This window comes from Buteo buteo, chromosome 18, assembly GCF_964188355.1.
Source record: "Buteo buteo chromosome 18, bButBut1.hap1.1, whole genome shotgun sequence".
NCBI classification, from domain to species: Eukaryota; Metazoa; Chordata; class Aves; order Accipitriformes; family Accipitridae; genus Buteo; species Buteo buteo.
The window spans coordinates 6,884,233-6,908,758 of record NC_134188.1 but is presented as its reverse complement, the minus strand read 5'-3'; the positions used below and the strand labels follow the sequence as shown (position 1 = coordinate 6,908,758).

Sequence of the window (24,526 nt, the reverse complement as noted above, 5' to 3'; positions counted from 1 at the left end):
AAGGCACCCCATGGACAAGACAAGGGGCAACAGGTATAAGTTGTACCAGGAGAGAGGTTTTATCTCTATATAAGGAATAAATTTTTTACAGTGAGAACAGTCATTCACTGGAACAACCTCCCCAGGAAAGTGGTAGAGTCCCATCACTGGAGGTTTTTAGTATGCAATTGGACAGGATGCTAGATCATCTCATCTCTGCTTTCTGTCCCTTCTTTCAAGGTTCCTTCTGACCTGGGCTGTTCTATGATTCTATGATGAGTGTTTAATTTTAGTTGCAAACTAGTGCTCAATTTTAGTTGCAAACTAGTGCTCAATCTGTTGGATTGACCTTGCTGTCTGCATAGATAAGCAACTTCAGATACCCTTTATAGCGTGAAACAAAAACACCAACAAAAAGTCCCAGCCTTATTTCATGTAACTAGTTCCAAATCTAGACTATTCTTCTCAGCTTTTGCTGTCACAGTTTAGTGGGGCTCTTTTTCAAGAATGTTTTTGAAGTAATTCTTTCTTCCTAAAATAAGAAAAAAACAGTACACCCTCAACTTCTCCTTTCTGATTCCCTATCAACTGTTCTAACAGCAGCTGCAGATGTTGCATTAACTTAGAACTAAAATCCATTGATCACTTCCGTGGATTGTATTTTTTATAAAGTACTTTTAACATACTGCCATCATAAGAAAGCCAGCTTTGTTATTGCATCAACCGTTTAACATTGATGGGGAAGGGTGTCAAAGCTGCTTCTTCTGTTTGTTTGCTTCTATTTGTTCGTTTAAAAAAAAAAAAACATATAACCTTTTCTTCTGATAAACATATGTCCTTGATAATGTTTGTGAAGCCTTTGAACCACTGAAATAGCTTGCTTTTGAGTGTGTGAGGTTTTTGTTTGGGGTTGTTTTTTGTGTGTTTTGGGTTGGTTTTGTTTTGTTGTTTGTTGTTTTTTTTTTGTCAACAGATCACATCTGAGGTTGTAGTTCAGAAACACTGAAATGACAGTTCTGGCAATAGTAAATTCTTCCCATGGTACCCTACCTGTGCAGTTACACTGACACAGATTTTTAGGGTGTACTATGGAACAGATCACTGAACTGATCACTTTTAACCTGGATCAGTCCCATGGTCAGATTTACAGCTCAGCCTCATAATCAGTTGTATCAGTACAGTTGAGGACAATGTATGATAAGGACGAAAAAGCAGAGTTGAAAGGGAGAGAGTGCCTTAACCCAGCATTGCCACCAAATGCATGATGATGATAATGTCACCAAGAGACTGCTGCTGTACAGAGAGCCTGTGGGACAGAGGCAGCTTGATGGTTGCTAAGGCAGGGCTACATATCATAGAATGCTTCCTTGCACCAGGTGTATGATGAAGGAAAAGGAGACCTGCATCTTGGCTCAGAAAAGGAATTGTGAATTAAACAGGAAGGTACTGTTTGAAGCTACTCCTGAATGTAACAGTCCTTATACAGAACATGAAAGGTGGTAAGCTGTGTCTGACATGTCCCAGTAAAGTTACTGAGAGCAGCTGCTACCATGTTTAGCAATCACTCTGTAACTTCTCAAAGCAAGAGAGCTGCTTGTGAGGAAGCCTGCCATATCTCAGCTCAGGAGAAGCTAACACATGTTTCTGGGTCAGTGTCCTGGAAGCTGGAGCAGCTGCATGTAGGCATGTCAAATCTTACTCACTGAGCATGAAACTCTTCCGACACTAACTTTGCCCTTTGCCACAGCAGCTAAATCTGACAGGTTTGCAGCCCACTGTTGCAGCCTGTCCTGCTCAGAAACTTCCACTGATAGATACGGCTGATTATTGGATTCTAGATGTGGCTGATCCACAGCCTAAGGGACCTCTGGAAGCTAAAACTGTGTGCTATTTAACAAGGCCACATACTCAAAGGTGTTACTAAAAACTTCATTTTCCAGCACCAGTGTAGTGCTGCAACCTGTTATGTGACCTGACATCAATTAAAAGTGTCTTAATGACTGGAAGGCTTTTTCTTGAGAATACCCAAATATTCTTGTAATCATTGTGGCCTAAGTGGAACTTCTTTGTGCTGTACTGTCTAGGGACTTACGTAGGTTGTGGATAATCAGTGGAACTAGAAACAAATTCTAAAATGTGCGTGCAGATTACGATCTTAATAATGCCTGACAGCATTTCTTTAAATGAAATTTGAGGTTATTTTAATTGAGAGAATGTTTGAAATCTAATTTACTGTTCATTTACTTTCTGTGTTGCATTCAATTTTTAGGGAAAGAACATACTTCTTAACTCCATTACCCTTTATAGTCTGCTATACTTTTGGTTGTTCTGTCTGAATCAGTGTTTGGATAGGATATACTGAAAGAAAATGTTAACACTGCCAAGGTAGTACTTTAAGAGGTGTCTGTATTATTTTATGCTTTTAATATTTTTAGCTTGAGACTAAGTTATGAGTTCAGTTAACTAGTTTGCAACAGATTCCTAGGTGGCCTTGACCAGTCATCTCACTTGATATCTTAGTAAAATCCACTTCTGAACAAAATTGTTCTGGGGATACATGCATTAAAGGTAATGAGATGTCACAATACTGTGATAGTGAAAGCTGTATAAATATCCAGGAAATAGAAGTGCATTTGAATTTTGAGGATTATTTAAACTTAGTTTTAATGCAGTTTTCTAAATTAGTGTTTAGGTTTTCATGGCTTCTATTGCATATCATTTGAGAGAGAAAATTTTCATTAATGTTACCTTGTACCATTGATGGTAGCATTGAAAAGTGAAGTGGAAAGGGAAGAGTGGGCTACGTGTTCTTCACAGTATACTTCACAATAGGAGAAATAAATATAGTGTATATTTACCTGCTCTTTTTTTTTTCCTGGCACAAAACTAAAAAAAAAATGTTTTCTTGAAATCCAGCTAATTGAGGTTACAAGTTTAATTTCTCTTTTCTGCAGTCCTGAGGTGAACTGCCACAGGAGATGAGCCCTTTTTTAAAAATATGAGTGGGAGGATCGAAGGCATGAGGGGAGTTGGGAGCTATTCAAATCTCATCAGCCATATAACTTGACAACTTCGCAAATAGAGCACTAAGAAAACCAGTGCACATCAGTTTTGCACATGTACTGATAAAAGATGAACAGTCAATTGTTTGTATCTTTGCTGGACTGCTAAATTATAAAGTCCAAGATTTCAAAGGGTTTAAATCCATCGTCTAAATCATATCCTTCAGTTTTGGGAATGTGGTTAATTATGAGTGCAGATCTGTTTGAAGTTCTGCCTGGTTTACAAGCTTAAATATTTATTTGCACCTGCCAGGCAGTTAACTACCTCAAATATTATGTGAACATTAAAAACACATACATAAAGTTGTAGTTGTTATGGATTATATCTGCAGAATTCCTGGCAAGGACTTAGAAAGCATCTTTGAAAATACTGGAGACTGTAAATTCCTTGGGCAGAAGATTTCTTTATTTTGCATCCACCACTTTTATAGCTTTAAAGTAAACAATTCCATGTTACAAAGGACCACTAAGATGTGTCTATACATCCAACTATAGCAAAGCAGATCTGATAGAGCTAGAAACAACTTACTCAAGTTTTGGTAGTTTGGACCAGTGAGTTGAAGGCATTTAATTCTAACTTTATTTCCTGGTGTTTGCTTGGTTTTGATCAGAAACTTCAAAGGTAGTCTGGAGAGGAAAACTTATAATTAAGTTAATTTAAGCCTTATATTTGAAAGTTTACTAGGACTTGGGAGGGACTGATTCCAAGTGATTTATCAAAACATCCGTATATACATGGTTTGACTGAGCTATATAAGATATCCTATAATGCTACTATTTGGATGATCTAAATAGGGTAAAGAGTAGGTGTTTGGAAAGATTGTGTTAAGGAATAATGAGAGTCAACGAAAAAGTTTATTTAGACTTAGGAAGAGCAAAATCTAACAGAAGTTAATCTGGTTCCAGTCCCTGGTGGTAATCATGTAGCTTTGTCTTACAATTGCATAAATTAAATTGTGTGTGAACTGCACACAGTAAGATATTTTTAGGTGACACAAAATAGAACTGCTAGAACCTCCATTGCTTTGGCATTGATTCCTAGCAGAAATTGGTAGGTTTGAAATAAAATGGTAGAAAATGTTCTATGGCTGAAGTAAATTTAAAAAAAAAATTGAAATATTTTTATCACCTTTTGCCTACCAACTTTATTACGGTCAGTGTCTCAGAGGAGGAACGTCCTGTACAGTGTATGAAACTGTAGTTTGCTGCTTGTTTTGTTACTAACTGCAATAATTTGTCTGTCTGCTTCTTGATCTGAATAATAGTCAATAGTAAGAAACTACATTTCAGCTAAAAAAACAAATCAAAACAAAAATTCAAATGTTTTTTAAATTCCTGGGTCTAGAGACAGAGGAAGATGACTAGTTTTAGTGTTCATTTGTAACTGCTTTCTTAGAATCGTTAATTTTCTGTGTACTTAAGTGCTTGTTCATCAGAGGACAGTAAAGATATTCTTAACAAATGAAAATTGAAAATTCTTAGAATGTCCAGTAAAATGCATCTGAAGTTGTTTATTTTTACTTCATCATTGCAAGTTAGAGGCACTAGAAAATACATATTGGCCAACTCCATCACATAGCTTGTTCCGTAGATGCTTTCTCAATGCAAAACGCTGGAGAATCCTGAGCACATTTGTAAGGTTCAAAGCTTTTTACTGCAGCAGATTTGCTTAGGTGGGTGACTTTGGAAAAAGTTATTTATATGCATCAAACATGCATGTGTTGTGGAGGAAACTGGTGGTAACCTTCTCTTAAGTTGCCCCAGCTGGAGATTTCCTGCACTTTTCCCACTGGGAAGACGCTCTGTTCTTCCACTGAGAACACATACTGGAGAAGGAGGTCCCTATGTTGTGCCTTTCCCACTTACTCCCTTCCCAATAACTCCTTTCCAGCAATTTGTTGTATTCCTCGTGCCATTTTGCAGTGTGTCACTAATGCATCAAATCTAACTCCAAAGTACTGCAAAAAAAAAAAATAGGATATGCAGATGAGAAAAGGGAATAGCAACTCTTAGTAACTTGCTAACTCTAAGAAATAGTGACACAAAAATGAAATAGGTTGATAGTTCTTGATAATCAATTTAGAATTCAGTCCCCAAACTATTACGTATTGTTGGGTGAAGTGTTTCTCTTTGCAGCGTGTCAGTTGTATTAGGTGTCCTTTTGCAAATGAATGGAAATAATTTCTTTAAACAGCCAAATTTGGGATAAATAACCATAACAATATTGCTTGTATAGTAAAATATCATGCCTCCCTGTGACCTGCAGAGCTATTAAACTTTTCCAACAGTTTAAGAACTGTTAGAACTGGAGCAGATTGAGTTTCTGAAATTCTTAGTGGCTAAGCAACGTTTCATGCCTAGCTAATGGTTATTAACCAGCTCTGGTTTATTTGGTAACAGAAATTCTAAGCCTTTGAAGATCAGTGCACTCTCTTCGGCAATTAACTTTGTTCACCTTAGCTATGAACCTTAATATCAAAGTGCTTCTTTGCTGTTTTTGTAACTGAGTAAGTGCCTTTTTACTTCACTTGTCCCAGTTTCTGCACTTTCACATGACTGACCTAATTAAAAAACGGACAGCTCAATAATTCTACCATAAGCTAGTAATAATGAAACTGTGGGAGTCCTTGAAGCCCTTTATCATTCAAATACAGAGTGGTTTCATGAATAAAGTGGATGACTAAGTATTACTTATAGAAGTAAGAGAGATTATTAGCAGTGGAAGACACATTTGAACTTGCTGAAAGGATGGCTTTTGTCTCTAAAAAGACCTACTCTCAGTAATAATTACACTAGGTCTTCATTTTATCCCAGCATTCTCTTCTTGTTCACGCTTTCAGTGACTGAATAGCTTGCTATTGCTTGTTAATCCCTACAGGAATGCGGCTTTGGATATGGGGAGGATGCACAGTGCATGACATGCAGGCCAAACAGATTCAAGGAAGACTGGGGCTTTCAGAAGTGCAAGCCTTGCCTGGATTGTGCATTAGTTAACCGGTTTCAGAAGGCCAACTGTTCTGCCACCAGCAATGCACTCTGTGGAGACTGTTTACCAGGGTAAGTCCATTTCTGAAGATGAGACTTGAACAAATTCAAATCTAATTTGCATTAACGTTTGCTTGTTCATGTTTTCTAGATAAATGTTTGTATCCTTTATGTATGTATGAAGGTCCTAAGTTCTAATCTTGGCCTTGCCAATAACTTACTGTATGATCTGAGCACATAATTAAGACTGCAATTGTGAAATTATCTCATCTATAAAAATGGTTTGGTAATTGCCTACCTGATCTATGAAAGTATTGTCTATGCAGTGCCTGAGCAAAATACTTTAAAATACTCAGTGTTACTGGTGACTTACTTCATTGTTATAAAGAATTAAACATTTGGAAACATGTACAGTTACCTTCTTGAAGACTGGTCACATTATTTGCTTGCTTTTTTTCACCTGCTGAGGTCAATGCCTGATAATTCTCAAACATCTATTTTTAGGTCAAAAGTAGTGGCTGTGGTTTATGCTCCTGAATTTCCTTCATCATGTTGTTGAATTCATAGAGCGCGATCCTGGCTAAGAATCATAAATGAGTCTGAAAGAATTGTTTTGGAACAACGTGTAACAGCATGGAGGCTCACTGAAACTGCTGTTATGAATCAAGACCTGTGCTTAGTTTGTTGTCCAGTCATCCCAGATATCTGTTGCTAATCTTCTCTGTTTGTAGTATTAAGCGTTAAGATCTCCAAAAGGCTATTCTTTACATTGTGGCCAAGTTCTGCTTTATAAATACCTGACACGAATTTGTTAAAAGGCATTTCTGATGCTTTTTTGAATTATGGATTGGTAGTTTAATTGATAGGGGTAGGTTATGAGAACTGATCTGCAGTTTTAACAGGCTTTGTATTTTCAGGGTATGTATTTCAGAGATGCTTAAAAGTTCATATGTTTTTTTCCTATATATTTCTCAGCCATTTTATTTTATTTATTTTTATATACTTTTTTTCAATACCAGCTGTCAAATACCTGAACACTCTTGAAGCTCCTACAGTTATTCCTCTCAGCCCAGCTGTGAGGTCCTTTCATTTAAAAATCACTTAGTAAAGTTTTGGTAACTAATGTTAGTTTAAGTTACAGTAGAAGGTGCAGCCCCAGGCGTTAGATGTTACTCGCAACCGCTTTTGATACTACCTGCAGCCACATGGTGGATTGATTTATGCTCTGATTGCTTATTAATATATATGTATTGTAGGGCTTACTTGGCTGTCAGCAGGGAGAAAAGTTTCTTCTAAATTTTGGAAGATGAGAGAGGAACAAAAAAGAAGCCAGAATAAAACATGAATTAAGGGTAAATCTAAACTGGGGGACCCGGGAATGCCTCTTAGTATTCTGGTCTAGAATGTATTCTAAATATGTGTGTTGAGTGTGTGTTAAAATGAGAGCTGTTGACACAACCTGCTTTTATTAGCAGCAAAGTTGGAAATACGAGGGGGGAGGGACTTATGGATAGGGGAGTTGCAGATCATCTGGTCTGGATGTTTTGGGGAACAGAACTGTAGAACACGCCACCGCTCAGACCTGTCCAATGGAGGATGTAGCTAGCCAAACCAAATAGCTTAGCTAATGTTTTACCTCTCAGCAATCATATTTATTTCTGTTTTGCACAGGTTTCCAACATGCTGTTCCTTGTTGTTCACCTTCAAAATGCTACAGTGAGCATGTCAGCTAAAAACAAATATTAACACATTTCCTTCAGAGTAAATGATCACAGTGGCCCCTTCAGTCTTACAGCCTATGAATCTGTTTCTGTTCACATTGTTAAAGCATGAGTTTCTTGAGCAGTTGCAGAGCTGTTTGCTTTAGCTGATACAGTCTTCATACTTTAATGGCATTTGCAGTGTTAGTAATTTAACATCAGTAGAGTTAGTACCTTTTATTTAATGTGCCACTAGCACTACAGAAAACACGTAATTCACGTGCTCGTGTTGAACAGACCACAGCTACTGACTCTAGCTTAGTACTAATGACTGGTTGGAAGACAGACCGACCTACTTGATTAGGGAGCTGTTGTAGATAAGTTCTTTAGAGGATGTCATACTCCTACAAATTTGAAATAGAACAGTCTACAGTTCTGTTTTTTCATTTGGTACTACTCTTGTTCCCTGGTTTAGGAACATAGGCTTCTGCCTGTCACTGTAGTCAGTAAGCTCTTCAAACATAAATTCAATAGTAAAGTTTTTGAAGGGTCTTTACAATAAAATGACTCCTGGGTTATGACAGCTTTTTTTTTTTTTAATGTTTTTGCATTAATTTCTTTAGGAATGAGCAGCTGGCTGGTTAGTTTGCTTTAAAGTTTTATTTTATTGTTCACCTATTACCACTTGTAGCCTCCCATTGCTATTACTTATATAAACCATCTGACTGATACTTCTGTTTGCAATATCCATTTTTTCATACCTTGAAATGCTTGCTATGTAGAATTTTTAAAGTACAAGTTTAATTGAGAATATGAAAACAAAGTGGAGCATTGGATAATGTAGATGGGGACTAATGTAGTCACTTCATTAATTTGCATTCACAGTCCATGCACATTTTGATTTTGGTTGGTAGTGAAGGTCTTCCTGGAAGAGAAGGAAGAGTCAGAGAGGGATCATTTGTTAAAATACAGCTCTGAAAAGCCGTTTTTACTGTTTTGCTGTTCTACAAAACAATCAGAATAATCTTATTTTCTGAAGATTTTGTCACACAGCATGTTAAAACTTTTTTGAGGGGGTGCCCTTTTGTACAAGTACATAAATGAACCAATTTATGAGTGATTTTTCCTCCTCTGAGCTAGAGGATATCTTAGGGATTTTAACCAGAAAGCATTAACGTCTGGTCCATTATATACTTAGTGGGGATAATTACCTTGTAATATCTGGTTTTATTTTAGGAGAGTTATGTAGATTAATCAATTAACTTCTTTTTTTAAATGTGTAAATAAGCTTGCATAATGTAAGCTCATCATACTTGTCTTTTATGTTGTGATTTATGTGGAAAACAGGATATTGATTTCTGTCTGAAATCTCCAGAATTGTTTATTTCTTATGTGAATATAAGATTGTAGTGACCATGTATTTGGACTAACAGATTTAGAATTCTTCCTCAATTTACTTTAGACCTACTGCTGTACTATTAATTAATATCTAATGTACTTCTGTTTACTATTATTTTCTTCTATTTCCTGATAGTTTGCATTGGGACACAGATTGACAAAAGTTTGCAGGTATAGAGTATTTTGCTAAAACACCTGATTAATTTTGTAAGGAAAAAATAACTGGTTTTGGTTAACTGGTTTTTTCATTCCATTATCTTCTAGATTTTATAGGAAGACTAAGCTTGGAGGCTTTCAAGACATGGAGTGTGTTCCTTGTGGTGATCCTCCTCCTCCCTATGAGCCTCACTGTAAGTGCTCTTTTCCTCCTGTTGGAGTGAGATTAACTTTTTTGCTTTAGAATGTTTTCTGTTTTAACTTGCAAGCTTGGCAAAAAATGACAGTCACAGTTATCAAGAATTCTTTTAAAGGCTCATTTTCTTGTTAGGAAATTATTTTATTAATGCACTTCAGCAGGTCCAGCACTATCATTGCAAAGTTCCTTCATATGACCAGTCACTTGAGGATAAACACTCCTATCATACTACACGATTAGGGAATCTTGAGTCTATTTCTGATGTTATCATATTAATTTTAATTTCTGGTTTGTGTTAATGCCGAAAGAAAGGCAGCCTTCCTAGACCCTCTGCCTACTGTCAAGTAGGCCTCAGTGAGTATGACTTCTTTCCTGACACCCAAAAGGCATAATTGGTTGATACCTTTAAAAATAACTTTTGTGCTAAGGTTACAGTGAGAGAGAAAAATATATCTTTATAGTACTATGTACATTAAAAAGCAAATAAGTAATCAGTTTCTCTGTTTTTGGCCAATGAGAGGATTAGAATCTCTTTAAAAGGAGGGAACCTCTTTAATCTGCAACAGAAGCCTTTTTACAACTTCTTCCAAGATTACTGATGGTCTACATCCCCTCAAATTTTTAATTCAATAAAAGGAGTGAATTATTCTTGTTGCATTTATTGCTGTCTATAATATGAAAAATAAAATTGATTCAACATAATCTTGTGAAAACCTTGGGTTTACTTGTTTGTTTCTGTAACTGTGAAGTTATGTTCTGGGAGGTTTTTTTCCCCTTTTCCAAACAGAAACAATTGTTTATAGAAAGAATGAATTGTCAAGTTTCTGAGATGCTTCATGCTACTTTAATAAGGACACACTGTTTTTTATAAATATTCTTTCTTTTTTAATTTTTGCTAAATTAAAATATAACTAAGTATATGCTATTGTGCATTAAAATCATACTTTGAAATAGTTTTATATTGAATTTAATTAAATGAGGATTCTTCAGCACTTCATATATTGCTTAGATGGTAGTTTTTCAAATAAGCCAAACTTTCTTGTTTTGCTTCCATTTTAGTGCCCTTTGGGGAATAAACTTACAAAACCAGGTTCTCAGACAGTATCTTTAATAGTAGAATTTCTTAGAAATGTGGCTTCCTGTGCATTTCTCTTATCGTTTGAGAGAATTTCATTATATACCTCTGAATAAGAATAATATAATTTTCATTAAAGATTGCAACATTGAAAACTAGTAAATCAGATTTCTATAAAAATAAGTCAATTAAGTTACAATGTCTGCAGCAGTAACTCCTGCCCATGTATACCATAAACCTTGAAAGTAAATTCAAAAATTTTCAACCATTTTTGTAGTGTAGACAACATAATATCTTAGAAGTGTTTAGAGAAAGTATGTTCTTCGTGGCAAACACTGTGGGGTTTGATGCCAAGAATGAAATGCTGATCTTGACTTACTAGAGCAAATCACTTCAAATTCAATGAGTTGCAGAAAGTATTTCTAGACAGAGTTTGAACCCAAACAGGCAATTTCATATGTACATTTATTTTAATCCCCTAATTGATCAAATTCAGTATTATCCCCTTCATTTGTTTTTACTCTCTTTTTATCTAAAAAAAAGAAAGCTAGTGAAATCCAAAGTGCAACAGTATCATTCTGATCTAGGATCTCTAACTCTTGAATTCATTTTATGCAATTTTTCCTCTTTTCTTGTTTGTTTCTTTCTAAGAAAGCATGCTATTGAAACATAAATTCTGCTCTCTGATGCAATCAAAGACAGGGAAGAAGAAGAAATTACCTCCCTTTATCTTTCTGCTTTAACTGTAGTTTGTGACTCATATGTGTATTTCCATCTTTTCCAAATCACAAATTTTGATTTTTTTTTTAAGAGATGAGGAAAGAATGGTTACCAAGTCTTCTGAAAACTCAGAATTAAGTTTACAGTGATTTGGCTTTTGTAATTGACCCTAACCTTGGATCCTAAATTGGACCATTAGGAAGCTACTACTAATTTTAAGAGGGCAACAGACAGCTTCATGGAGAAGAGCATTTTCTCTGGCACAAGCTGCAATGGTAAATCCAAATTAGAGACTTTTTTGTTCCCTAATCTCATGGCTGTGACAAAGCCTTTGACTAAATAACAGAAGTGTTACCAATTGCTTGCTTTTCATATTTCTAGTAGCAAGTTGTGAGAATTGCCAAGTATTTCCAACTTTTACAGAAGCAATACTAAAAAGTTTGAAATTGTTAAAATGTTCTTTATTTACATACTAACCAACCATTAAAATCTTAAATAACAGAAATCCTACCATGAAGTATGGTTACTGTATGTCTCTGTGGTTTTCAGAAGGCTTTTGTTTGGAATTTGTGTGTTGGTTCTTCAGTTCTCTAATATAAGCTGTCTCAGTTTAGAAGAGTGTACATGCCTGCCTCAGAACAGCCTAGGAACTTATTCTTACAATAGCAGGTAAATGAACTGAAATATTTTTGAGTTTTACTTAACATCAAACAGGTGGAAAATTCTCAGTTTTAAGACTAACTCAAAAACATGATTCTACAAGGAAGTATAAATAACAGTGTGTGAAAGCAAGCTTTTTCCACCTAATGCTGAAAACGTTTGCTGTTTATTTCAGTAATGAATATATTTTGATAGTCAAGATGTTTAAGACTGTATTATTTGAAGTTATCTGCAGACAGGCCATTAGGTATATGGGGCAAGTTCTCAATGATCAGAGGACTATGTTCTAATACTCTGCCTTTCTTATCCTTCTTTCTTTCCACTGAGAAACAGAAAGTCAAATATTAGTGCAGCTAACTCTTGTATTACAGATGAAAAGGAAAAGTTTAAGTGTCCTGTTTCAATGAATTAATTGTCCTGTTAGGTGTGTGGCAATCTTTTGTTTGCTTAAGAACATTACCATAAGGGCAAAAAGGCTCACAGCCCCCCACTTGGACTAAAGGCTCATGTTAAAGCTGAGACACGGATGAAGTTCTTTCAGCACTAGTAGCAGTTGATTATTACCCAGTTAGCTATAAATCTAAATACTTGCTTTTATCTTCTTTCTTTCTGTAGACATTTTAAAACAGATCTCGTTTAAATATTTACTCATGAAAAAATGAGTTTGTGAATTGCTAGAGGCAAAGTTGAAAGGATTCTCTAATGAACAAGTAAAGAGAGTTTTGGAGACCAGAGAATTGCTATCACCTTTGTGTAAACTTTAAAGGGGACACAATGACTTATGTGTGTTTTTAGGATGTCAGAAAATTAAATACACAATGATATATTTTAATTTGCTTAGTTCAGGTAAATAAACTGTAAATACCAATCCTATATGTAGAGTCAGCATCTAAACATTAGATTAGAAATAAAAGCATGTTTTTAAAATTACTATTTATGTTCACTTTGTAAACTGAAAACACTTTTTTCTAACCTGAAGACATTTTTTCCCAACTGAATGACAGAGAAAGGGTCCTTTGAACTGGGAACTAGAGTGAAAAGCCAATCAATCAAAGATGTAATTTCCGAAATGGAAGGTAGCATAGGCTGTCCCAAACTGGTATCTGTTCAGCAGACAAACAGTGACATAGATACAGTTCAATGATTCTTTTTTCTCAGCACCAATTTAGGCTTGCAGAGTTCATTTTCCTGTCTGCTCAGGCTAGTGTTGTGCTGCCCCAATGGTTGTGCTTAAACTGTTAATAAAACTCTTCAGTAAGCTACATTGTGAATCTATCCACAAAGAATTAAAATAACTCCCTTCTTAAGGTTTTGGGTTTTTTTGTTGTTGTTGTTAAATCCAATGAGTTTGTTAACTCTGAAACACTCAACTAGCACAAGTGAAGGAGAGATGTGGGAAAGGCTGGGCTAAGGAGCAGATTTTCCAAAGATATCATTGCTTTCTTTGGGCAAGCAGTATGTTTTCAGCTGGTCTGTCTTAGTAAATAAACAAAAAACTTAAAAAACATACTGTTTATCTTCTTTCGGTCCTAAGAAGATGGCAGATTAAAATTAAAATGATAGAATTATTTTATCAGCTTGGCTATGTCAACTATTTCTACAAGAGGTATTGTATTGTTCAATTCAAAATGCAGAACAGCATCAGAGTCACCAGAATCCTTTAGCTTCTGGACAGGCTTTCTACTAAGCATAAGAACAATGACATTGAACTTTTTTGAGCTGTATTAAAAAAAATAGTTCCTAGCACTTCCACACTACTTTTTCTTTCTGGACCAATCTACAGTCAGTGGTGTTCCCCTGTTATGTGCAAATTCAGTCTAGAATTTGGCTGTACAAACAGTTAAATTAGAATAAATTGTGAGAGTCAAGGAAGAGAGGAAATGAACACCTAGGCACCAAGAGCATTTTACAGCCAAGCCACCACCAAAGGAACAGCCTTGTTCTTTTTTTCTTTTCTTTTTTTTTTTTTAATTATCTGCACTATTACATTTTTTTAAAAAATAATGGCACAGTATGTCCAGCCAAACTCATTCTTCCTTCTCCAGGACTACTTCTGCTTGTCTTCATGACATAAAGCAAGGAGCATGGGAAGCTGGGGGGGGGACAGGATGGGGGCAGGATACCACTCTGTGTGGAGCTTGGGAAACTAGCCTCTACATGTTCCAGGAAATAAACGCATTCTTTGCTTCAGTGAAGCAGAAATGTTTTGTTGAATAAGTCACAGCAGTGGAAATATCTACAGTTTGATTGTAACATCGTGTGCCTTTGAAATAAACCTGCACTCAGGTCTAAAATTGCTACTTTTTTGCCATGAGCCATGTTTTGAGATATTGATTTCAGTGATAGTGGTTTCAAATATAAAGAATATCTCAAACCAGAAAATAAATAGTTTTTACTAAGATGAGAAATAAAAGTAAAGACTACAGCTTGTCGAGACAAAATACATATAGCAGATCATAGTGAAAACATTTCTTTTTCATGTGAGGCATCCATATCTTATCTGCTTTAAATTTTGTTTCTTTAAGGACCTTCTACAACACTTTGACTACCTCCACTAAGGTCGATTGCAAAGCTCCCTTTACAGTTTTCTTCTGTAGATTTTTTTTTTATTAGTTTGCTTCTGTATGTTTGCAGAATTGTTTTTCTGAGAATGAAATGTAAGTGTTCTAAACTGCAGCTGAGTCCCACTCTTTAAATCGACTATGTATGTTGTTTCACTAATGAAAGATGCTCTTTAAGGGATAAAATCTGGTGGTATTTCCTTCTTTCTGGTGGTAAAAGTAGCTAGTATAGGAAAAGTAAGATTTGGTATAAATCTGCTTACATTTACAAGATTAGGATCTGTGGTTTTGTAAACTTTCATGTGAGTGTAATGGGTATTTGGGGCATGGAAGGACTGTTCTTTAGAACAAAGAAGATAAAAACCTAGAAATTACAGTCTGCAGGGGAATATTGTAGGGTGACAAAATACATTATTAAAAGTAAGGGGCAGGCTGGAAGCTTGCTGGCTACCTGGCTACATATCTGTTCTGTAAAATACTTTGTTAGTGGTAAAAGAGAAAAATAATTCCCACTGTCTCAGCTTTGCCAGAGTTTTTTTATTAAATATAAATACAGTGTTTTAACTTGAGAGTAATTTTTGGATGACATTCAATTCCACATTAGTTTCTCTGTTTACATAGTGGAATTTTAATTTACTTGTATCACTTTCTTCTTTCTGTTTACAAAATTTTGCAATTTGACAGCTCTTAGACTCCAGATAATGTTTTTCCAGCTATTAAGATTTTCTGTAATTTTTATTTGGTTGCTTTATACAGTAAGCTTTATATTACTAATGCAAAACAGCCTTTGAAGGTAGGCTGCTTACATGTGTATGAGGCAACTGGCAGCTGAAAGTATATAACGAGTGAACCCATGCTTAATAATTTGGTTATATTCCAACATATATGTCCATCTTCTTTCAGTATTTTTTCTGATTTGGGGTTACCTCACAGCATCTCTCATAATCCTCTTTGCCATGTTGGATACTATGATAGAAAGCATCTGGAATATTGTATAAACCTTTCACAAAAGTCATAAGGAGTGACAGCTAATTTAGGTACAGCTAATAGCATCACTAGTATATAAATATCAGTACTGTTTTATTACAGAGACACTAGCTTTCCATTATCTCATAACTGAAATGTACACTTTTGTAATAAGTCAGTCTGATACTTTCCATATGTGACCTGATGGTAGAGTAACTTATCTTCAGGAAGTCTGAAACAAATTTGACTAGGTGATTCAGAGAGATGAGAATTGCTATTCATGTCTTATAAAGTTTTATTACAGTTTTACTTCTTGCACTCATCATAGATCAAAGAGACTTAACCTAGAAAACCTAAATATTTTCAATTCCTTGTCCTTGATAATTGTGATGCTTCTGGCCCACTGGGGAAAGGTTCGTGTATGACTTAGTCAAACAGCTCCTTTTCTCCCTGTTATGAATTTGCTTTACATGCTGGGCTCCCCTCCTAAAACAAAAAGTTGCAAAGGGGGCAGATTTTTCCTTCTTCTAATAACAGAGATGTTACCACTAAAATTAGTTACAATAGTTCTGAAATGTTACTTAATGGAGAGGAAGTTTAGATTCATTGCATAGTTTAATCATGTTCCAAAACTTTCTTCTTGCCTAGCTCAGAGAATAGCCTTTTTTTACATACGCATTCCCAATTTACTTTCACTAACTCCTGTTGTCTGTACCTCTCATTTCTGTGCCTGTATCTATAGAAGTACTTCATTATGTAGCTTGTTATCACTAAATATGTATTACATTTAGTAGACAGAACTGGTCAGAAGTGTTTCCCTCATTTCTATCCACCATCCCCTCTAGTCCTTCTCAAAAAAAAAAAAAAAAAAAAAAAAAAAAAAAAAAGCGCGGAGTGTGCCAAAACACAATGGAAAAAAACCCCCAGAATTTTCCATAGAAGAAAATTTAGCTTAAAAATGTTGAAATTACATTGAAAGGAGGTGCTACTTCCAAACCTAACAGAATTTCTGTGTAGCTAGCCAGACACTTTACCAAGGAATCAAAATTTGGAAGCCAAAGCTCCCAAGGCTTCCAGTCAGTCTAAACTGTTAGATTTTTGTCTGCTTTCTTGCGGACACTATCCTTAAATGTTTTGTTCCATGCAGTTTACTTTTTACAGAGGAAAATTCATTTTATCAGAAAGATTTCCAATTGCATGTAATATAGTTTAGTGCTGCAAAACTGTAGGTGTGAGGGCTGTTCTAATGAGTTAATTCACTTACTAGTAACTTCTGCAGAACAGAAGTACTCAGTATAGCATGTCTGATCTGTTATGAAAGTTTTATCATTTGAGTCTATAGCAAGAGGATAGTAACCTGAATCACTTCAGTAATTCTAACAAGTGTTTGAAATTTCCTGATCTTCATTGAAGCTCTTATAACAGCAGTAAGCAGGGTCACTTATTTTGTGTCTGCTACCTCAAATCTGATTTGGATTTCTTTGCACAGTGAAATTTTATCTCACTAAGTGAGTTTCAAGTAACCCAGTTCAAGCTACAAACTAAAAGAACTAGGCTAGTAGTGAATACTTCAGAAATATGGTTAGTATAGACAGCATTAGCCTTGTCAAGTATTTAGAAGTACTTAAGGCTTAAATATCCAAATAGACTCAGGAACCTGACTCCAGAATTGTATCACCAACTGTCCTGCTTGACAGCTACCTAACTGGAAATGCTTAAAAGCCCAAGGGACCTACAACCATTCATAGACTATGGTCTCCAGGAGTATTCTACTGATTCTGGGTCCAGGTGGCTTGGACATATTGCAGTTTTAGATTAAGCCAAAAGATTGTGGTTCACCTGCTTTCCCCTGACTGCCATGGAAGGAAATACATATTCATGGACTCGACAGGATTCTCTCAATTGGTGCTTAACTGGAGAATACAGACCACATTCTCTATCACAGTTGATCCAAGCGGTAATAATGGAATTGGAATTTAAGGAGGCACCTGTGAAAATCTCTGTACTCTTCAGTGGTCTTCCCAAAACTTCTGCAACACTGAGCAGTTATGTGCCCAGCTGCTACTGAAACCATCAGGAGCTACAAGCTAATCAGCCTGTCACCCATCTCTGGACACTGTGTTCTACGGTGCCTTCTGATGCCAAACTCAGCAGAGTGGGTTGGGATATTGGCTGGGAGTCCTTTTCTTGATAACTTCTTTGAGTCCAGAATTCTTTCCTTATGTTGACTAACTGTGTGTTGGCTTCTTGTCCTTTCTCTTTGATTTCTACATTGCAAGTAGGCTTCCATCACAAGTAGGTTCCCAGCGTTGTGTATGCAGCCTAGATGGTACAGTGCTTAGCACTGCAGAGCCTGTGCCTCTTTTGTAATCCTAGTTTCATGCCTTATCAAATTAATAAGTCTGAATACAGCTTAATTGTTCTAAGATATCTTCTTAAGATAATGACATTGTTCATAATTCTTTCCTTCTGACTGCAACCACAAGTGATGGTTAATTAATAAATTCCAATTTAATACTCATAGCTTTTCAAAAAGTGGGGAAAAGTGTATCTACTATCTTTGCTGTTTGGATATGCTGATGAAAGTATACCAGTAAGACTATTATTTTATTGAATAGAAAATTATTCAAAAAGTTAAGAATTTGAGTTATATTTTTGAAGTAAAGCTTAAGCTGTAAATTAGTGAATTTCTATTTAAATGATTATCTGACTAATCAACCAAACTTTCCTCCCTCCTTCCTGCTTTATGTGTTTGTGTGAAGTACAGGTGACTAGGTCAGACATTCTATTTCAATTATTCTGCTCTTTAATCTCAAATAATGGGCAGTCCTCTGTTTTGCTTCTCACTACCTTTGTACTACTAGATGTGTTAAGATTGAGCAGCAAATCCTAGAGGAGGTCTGATGATAACATCCAATGGAAACTTAAAAAGCTAAATACGGCTCTGTAAAGGTTCTGTAAAGTTTAGCAAAATCAATGCATATCAAAAAAAAGGAGGAAAAACATAATCAGACAAAAAGTTTACCACTGTACATGCCTCCCCGCACCTCTCCCAAGTATGATCAACAGGAAGGAAAGTATGCCACAGTTTTCCAGAAACTGGTTTATGAGTAATGGGAAGAAACTTGATAATTGTGAATTTGAGTGGAGCATCAGGAATACATTCTAAGATACAATTTGTTGAACTGAAAAAGTCTAACACACTGCTTCATGCACTATAATGAGTAATCCTGTGCATTAGGGAATGAAGCTGCACAAAAGAATCATTAAAAGACATTTCTGCTATATTAACTGGTGTGGGTTTTTTACCTTTTCATTCAGAAATGTATTGTCTTTTTTTTCTTCCCTTGATTATAATTGCATTTCTACTTCTGTAATGAAAATATTTTCTGAGCAGTTTTAAAAACACAAAATGTCCTTGAGATACAAATAAGAGTATCTTATAAGAAAGAGATAAGTTATAGGAGTGAAGTTAGGGATTCACTGCCTGACAATGCAATGCATACTTAAATATCTATTTTAAGAGCATGTTTTATATAACAAAAGAAAGCTGAGAGCGACCAAAATACTTAATTTTGCATGGGGTTTTGTAGTAAAAATTCACTGTAGAGACCTCACTTCTTTATTAGGTTAAAAAATTCCTTAGTGTCTAGCATGATGAAGTTTGTAATTGCTATATTCACTTCTCGTTTGTTCATCTAAAATACGAACAAACACTTTGCAAGCATATTTAGTTTTTCTTGATACTGTTAAGTACAGTTAGAAGATGAAATTCTTATCTTAACTGCAGAGTATGAGAATTTCAATATGTTTTTTCAAGCCAGTTTACCATACTTTTGTTTCTAGTAGTAACTTGTGCAACCTTTCATCTTATGAGTCAATCCTATAATTAGTATCTTTCTTTGCCAGAGGCATACTGCATGTTTGTTTTAGGTACAGAATGTCTGCAAGAAATTTAACTTAATCATTACTTTTTAATGTAAGAGCTGGTTAGCTCAATTACACTAGATTAAAGTGAACTTGAAATTCCTGAGTTACAGAGAAGGGGCTAATCGTTGACCTGTACTGAATAAGTACTATTTCCTTTTTTTCTTTTTTCTTATGTGTACTTACTAATGTGGCTAGCCCTTTAGCCCAACCTTGCAGTGGCTATAAGTAATTATCTGTTCATTGTATGGAGTGGGTTTGCAGAGTTCTTATTTAACTTGGCCATTGGGTTGATCAAAATTATTCCAGTTTTGCATACATTGCAGTAAAGCTGCAACACATTTTTTTTGTTAACTTTTACTTTGTTGTGTTTGGGGATAATCTGAAAAAATGAGTAGTAGTTACAGCTTTGCAGTATTTTTTTTATTTTTAATTTAGATTTTTTAGATGTTTTCTAATTACAGAAGCATATGACTTTTAAATATATGAATTTATTAACATGCTTTTACTGTATGTTCAGACTGAAAATATTGGTTTAAATTTCTCATACAATCACCCAGCTAATTCTGGGAACGGTTGCATTAGCACCACTTCAACAGCACTGAGTTTTGGTGCCTGTGGTGTAAATACATGCTGACTGCTATGGCTTTTGGGTACAAAGTCCAAATTGTGACTGACATGTGAGTATAAAATACTGCTAAACAAATGCACAGCAGCGTGTTGGGTTTTTTTATTCTACTTCGTGCTGGTGGATACTATTGGCTATGTTGCTTGGCTACAAAATACTTAGGCTGTGTTTCTCTTAAATTTCTTGTTTAAAAAAATACAGTAGAAAACAGGGAACCCCTCTATGCTGAAACTTTCCATATTGCCAACTCTCTTAAGAAAATCATTGTTAAGCGAAAGAACACTGAAATACCACTCTGGAGGACTGAAATGTATTGGAAGTAGGATAAGATGCGATAGCCTTAAAACAGGAGTTTTGCGCTAAGGCCCTTAGCAGTAATGGTTCATTATAAACAACTCAAGAGCTGGAAACAACCTAATAGAAAAAAGGCCTAATGTTCCTACTGATCACTTGTATCCTTCCAGTTGTTGTCCTCTACTTTGCTCACCTTTAATTTTTTGGGTGATAGGCCTCACACATTCTCACTCTTACTGGTTCACTTGTGCTAAAGCAGTGTGCTGCCAACCTCCTCTTTTACAAAGATCATAGAGTGATCTCACGTGTTACCTTGGGCAGTGACGTGTGCCTTTGAGGTATAGGCTGTGACTGTTTCTTAAAAAGATTAGCTCTTTGTTACAGTTTTCTTAAATAAAGGCTTGTATCCACCAGTTTTAATGAAGTTTCATTTAAGTCCAGTGGTATAATTGTATGTGCGTACTACTGAATGTAATTTATAGTTACCATATCTGCATGTAGAAATTTAGGATGGAATTAATGCACCCTAATTTAGGCGTATAAAGGTTAATGCTTAACGCTGAAGTTGTCAGCCCAAATTCCCACTGATAATCAGTGGAGAGAATTAGGTACCTCAAGAATTCAGGCAAGCCAGGTAAGGTAAGCTTCAATGACTAACACTAAGCAGTCTTTCAAGCCATTTCAGATTAATTACTTCTCTGGAGATTTCTATTTCTGGCTCTGTTTTAGAAAGAGCGCCTAAGGTGAGTAGCTCTGACTGCGTCTTTAGACCTTCAGACTTCTGAAGTTAGAGTTTCATCTAGATGCCAATATCAGGTTAGATGAAAACTTCAAATTCAACATTGAATGATTGTATCTATCTTGATCTTCCTCTTACCTTTTTTGTTCATTAATTTTATGGAGGAAAATTGAGGTTTTAGAGTGTAGATTACTTTTATTTTTCCACTCTTGCTAAATAAATAAAAATATAAATTAAAAAAAAAAACTTTTCTTATTCTTTGATGAAATGTTTCTTACAAACCAAAGCCCTCATTCCAAGAACACTTGCCAAAGTTAGAATCTGCCAGAATTGAGGCCTGCAACCATAATTAGATTCCTTCATATATAGTCAGTCTGATACAGGCTTTATTTACATTGTTGCATATGTTATTTCCCACTGGGCCCTTGTTCATTTAAAGCACAGGAAGGCAAAACCTATAATTCTATGTCTGGCCTTATTTGCTACATGCTATTTTATATTCCATGCAGAATGTGAGTTACTAATCACTGGGCTTTTCTGTGGTTCTGCCACTGTAAAGCAGTTATTACAAATTTTGCAGTTGTTACTGACTTTTATCTTTACAATAGAAGTGATGTAAAATGTATAGTGTCTGTTATACAGTTAATGAACTGAAACAGAGAAATTAAAGTCAAAATAGCCAAAGGTGTCCAAAACACTGCATCCTTGCTTGACAAACAAGAGTAGGATGCCTCCTTCTTGACTGTGGGTATCTAAAATGGCTACATCTACAAGCTGGTGACCTTAGGCCCAGTCTGTATTCAGTGGAGAGGAATGATCATGGTCAAGGGAGGTGTTTAAAACAAATCAGATTAATTGCACCATAAAAGAGCCTTCCCCCCTTGCCCCATGTAGAGAAAGTTCAGGGGACTCCCTCAGAAGCAGATGTTTGCTTTGGTCAGATGAATCTCACCAACAGAGCTTGACTTTTTCAAAGATAACCTTTCAGAGTGTCTTCTATGACTAATTCGTATTGACTTCTGTTAAAGAGGGGAGATGTGTTTCACATTAAGTAATATAACAAAGCAAAGATCTTGTACGCAGCAGCCTTTTGTTCTGTATTACTTTATCCCCAAAGCTTAAAGTGATGAATTAAAACCTGCTTTTTATAAGGTATTATTATTTCTGACTTCAAAGCTACAGCTTTTTCATCTGTACTATAGTTTGCATGTGCATGCTTACTATTGCACAGTAGGTAATTTTGCAGTAAATCATGACATTTACTTTGATATTTGCAGTATTACAATATGCTGGTTATAAATGTCCAGCTTCTAAAGGTGTTAAGGCTACATGTTATAAAATTATGAAATTTTATATTTAATCCCATGTATTTCAGATTTCGTACCCAAAAAAAGCATTTTTAAAAGATGCTGAGGTTTCAAACTTGAACATTAAAAAGTTAGAAAATACTAGTAGGGTTGGTTATGCAACTCTTAACTTCCACCTTAATTCAGAATCGTAATTCAGCCCAGTTGTGTGTAAGTATTATGAAACAGTCTTAATTATATAAACACACTGTTTTTTCCACAGTACAGACATATTTTCCCCCCAATATGTGGAAATGGCTAACAGTTATGTTTTTAAAAACCAAAAAACCAGCCCCACCCCCCCAAAAAAACTCCAGCAAAAACCAATAACCACCCCACATTCAGAATTAGTTGCCTCGCCTGGAGAATTTAACCTAACTTAGTGATATTTCAACATAATTATAAACAGGAAAAAAATAAGTGGTGGGCAAGCCTGACGGGTTTATTTAATTTTGTGGCATTCTGCATTTCACGTGACTGTTGGCTATGCGAAGAGGGGTCTTCACTGCCTCTGCTGAAGCTTTACAACTGGGCAAATTCAACTGGAGGGAAGAAATAAGCTTTTACCAAGCTCAGCTTGTAGCCTAGTGGCTAAAACAATCTCCATGGAGGTGGCAGAGAAGGCAACTGAACCTCTGTCTCGTGCTTCTTGACAAAGTACTCTTAAGCTTTTACAGAAGGCAGAACCCCCATGTTACCTCCTCTTTCAAGAGTTGCACCTGAAAGGCATTATAAGCCATGCTTGTGATTTCTCCCCCCTCAATTTAATTTTAAAATAAGATCATAGATATTTTTTTTCAGGAGAGTTTTAAGAGAAGATGGAAGCCCCTCTCTGCCACTCTGAGTAATTTATGGGAAGAACAAAGTTTAGTGTCCTCCTCTGGATTTCTACATCTATAGGCTGAGCATGGTGACTTTAGGCACTGTGTTACTTGGTGTGACAGATATTTCAGATTCTATTCTGTTTAACTTTTCTTTGTGCTATTGTCCTGGTTTCAGCCGGGATGGAGTTAACTGTCTTCCTAGTAGCTGGTACAGTGCTATGTTTTGAGTTCAGTATGTGAAGAATGTTGATAACACTGATGTTTTCAGTTGTTGCTCAGTAGTGTTTAGACTATGGTCGGGGATTTTTTCAGCTTCTCATGCCCAGCCAGGGCACCTGACCCAAACTGGCCAACGGTGTATTCCATACCATGTGACGTCCCATCTAGTTTAGGAACTGGGAAGGGGGGGGGCAGTGATTTTTGGCCGCTCGGGGACTGGCTGGGTGTCGGTCGGCGGGTGGTGAGCAATTGCCCTGTGCATCATTTGTACATTTCAATCCTTTTATTACTTACTGTTGTCATTTTATTAGTGTTATCATTATCATTATTAGTTTCTTCTTTTCTGTTCTATTAAACCGTTCTTATCTCAACCCAGGAGTTTTACTTCTTTTCCTGATTTTCTCCCCCATCCCACTGGATGGGGGGGGAGTGAGTGAGCGGCTGCGTGGTGCTTAGTTGCTGGCTGGGGTTAAACCACGACAGCTATATAGGAAGTATGTGATCTAGTATGGGCCTCTAGTTTCCCAGATACAGACCTTGGATTTAAAAATTACAGATTTTAGGGCTTAACCTTTGCATACTTCAGAGCAGTGCCAAAACATCAAGTCTTTTGTCATTCTTCAAAATGGATATAAAATTGATGCCGCTATATTTTGGTATGTGCATTGAGTTTTAGATTATTCAAAAGCTTATCTGAAAGTTGTGGGACTCTTGTATTTTATTTCTCATATATTCTCTTAATTCAGAAATAACCTTTTTAAAATTTAATGTAATAAATTCTTCCAGTGTTGAACATACATGGACACACACATTTATTTCCAGATCTCTTTCAGTACTTATTTTTTATTAGTCACTTCTTAGAATTAGGCTCTTTCTGCATGAAATTTCTAATACCTGGAAGAATTTCCTTGGCATTTATGTTTTTTCACATTCAGTAACAAAAAATGTTAATACATTACAGAGATTTTGAAGAGTGGGAATCTCTCTAACCATCAGGATTTCACTTTCCTTAACCCACTTATTTTGTATTTTATTTGTAGGCCAGGAAGCAACAAGGAAAGGGTACTAAAATTTTATTGAATTTTTTT

General features: G+C 35.8%; 1 protein-coding gene across 2 annotated transcripts in view; it reads left to right on the top strand.

Moving 5' to 3' along the window:
- The window catches only part of TNFRSF19 (TNF receptor superfamily member 19), a 62,996-nt gene that overhangs the window by 18,988 nt on the left and 19,482 nt on the right, over positions 1-24,526 (top strand). For both annotated transcript variants that reach the window (XM_075050721.1, XM_075050722.1), the window contains exons 4-5: positions 5,920-6,098; positions 9,389-9,474. In XM_075050721.1, coding sequence (XP_074906822.1) covers positions 5,920-6,098; positions 9,389-9,474 — 265 coding nt within the window. The remainder of the gene's footprint in view (positions 1-5,919; positions 6,099-9,388; positions 9,475-24,526) is intronic.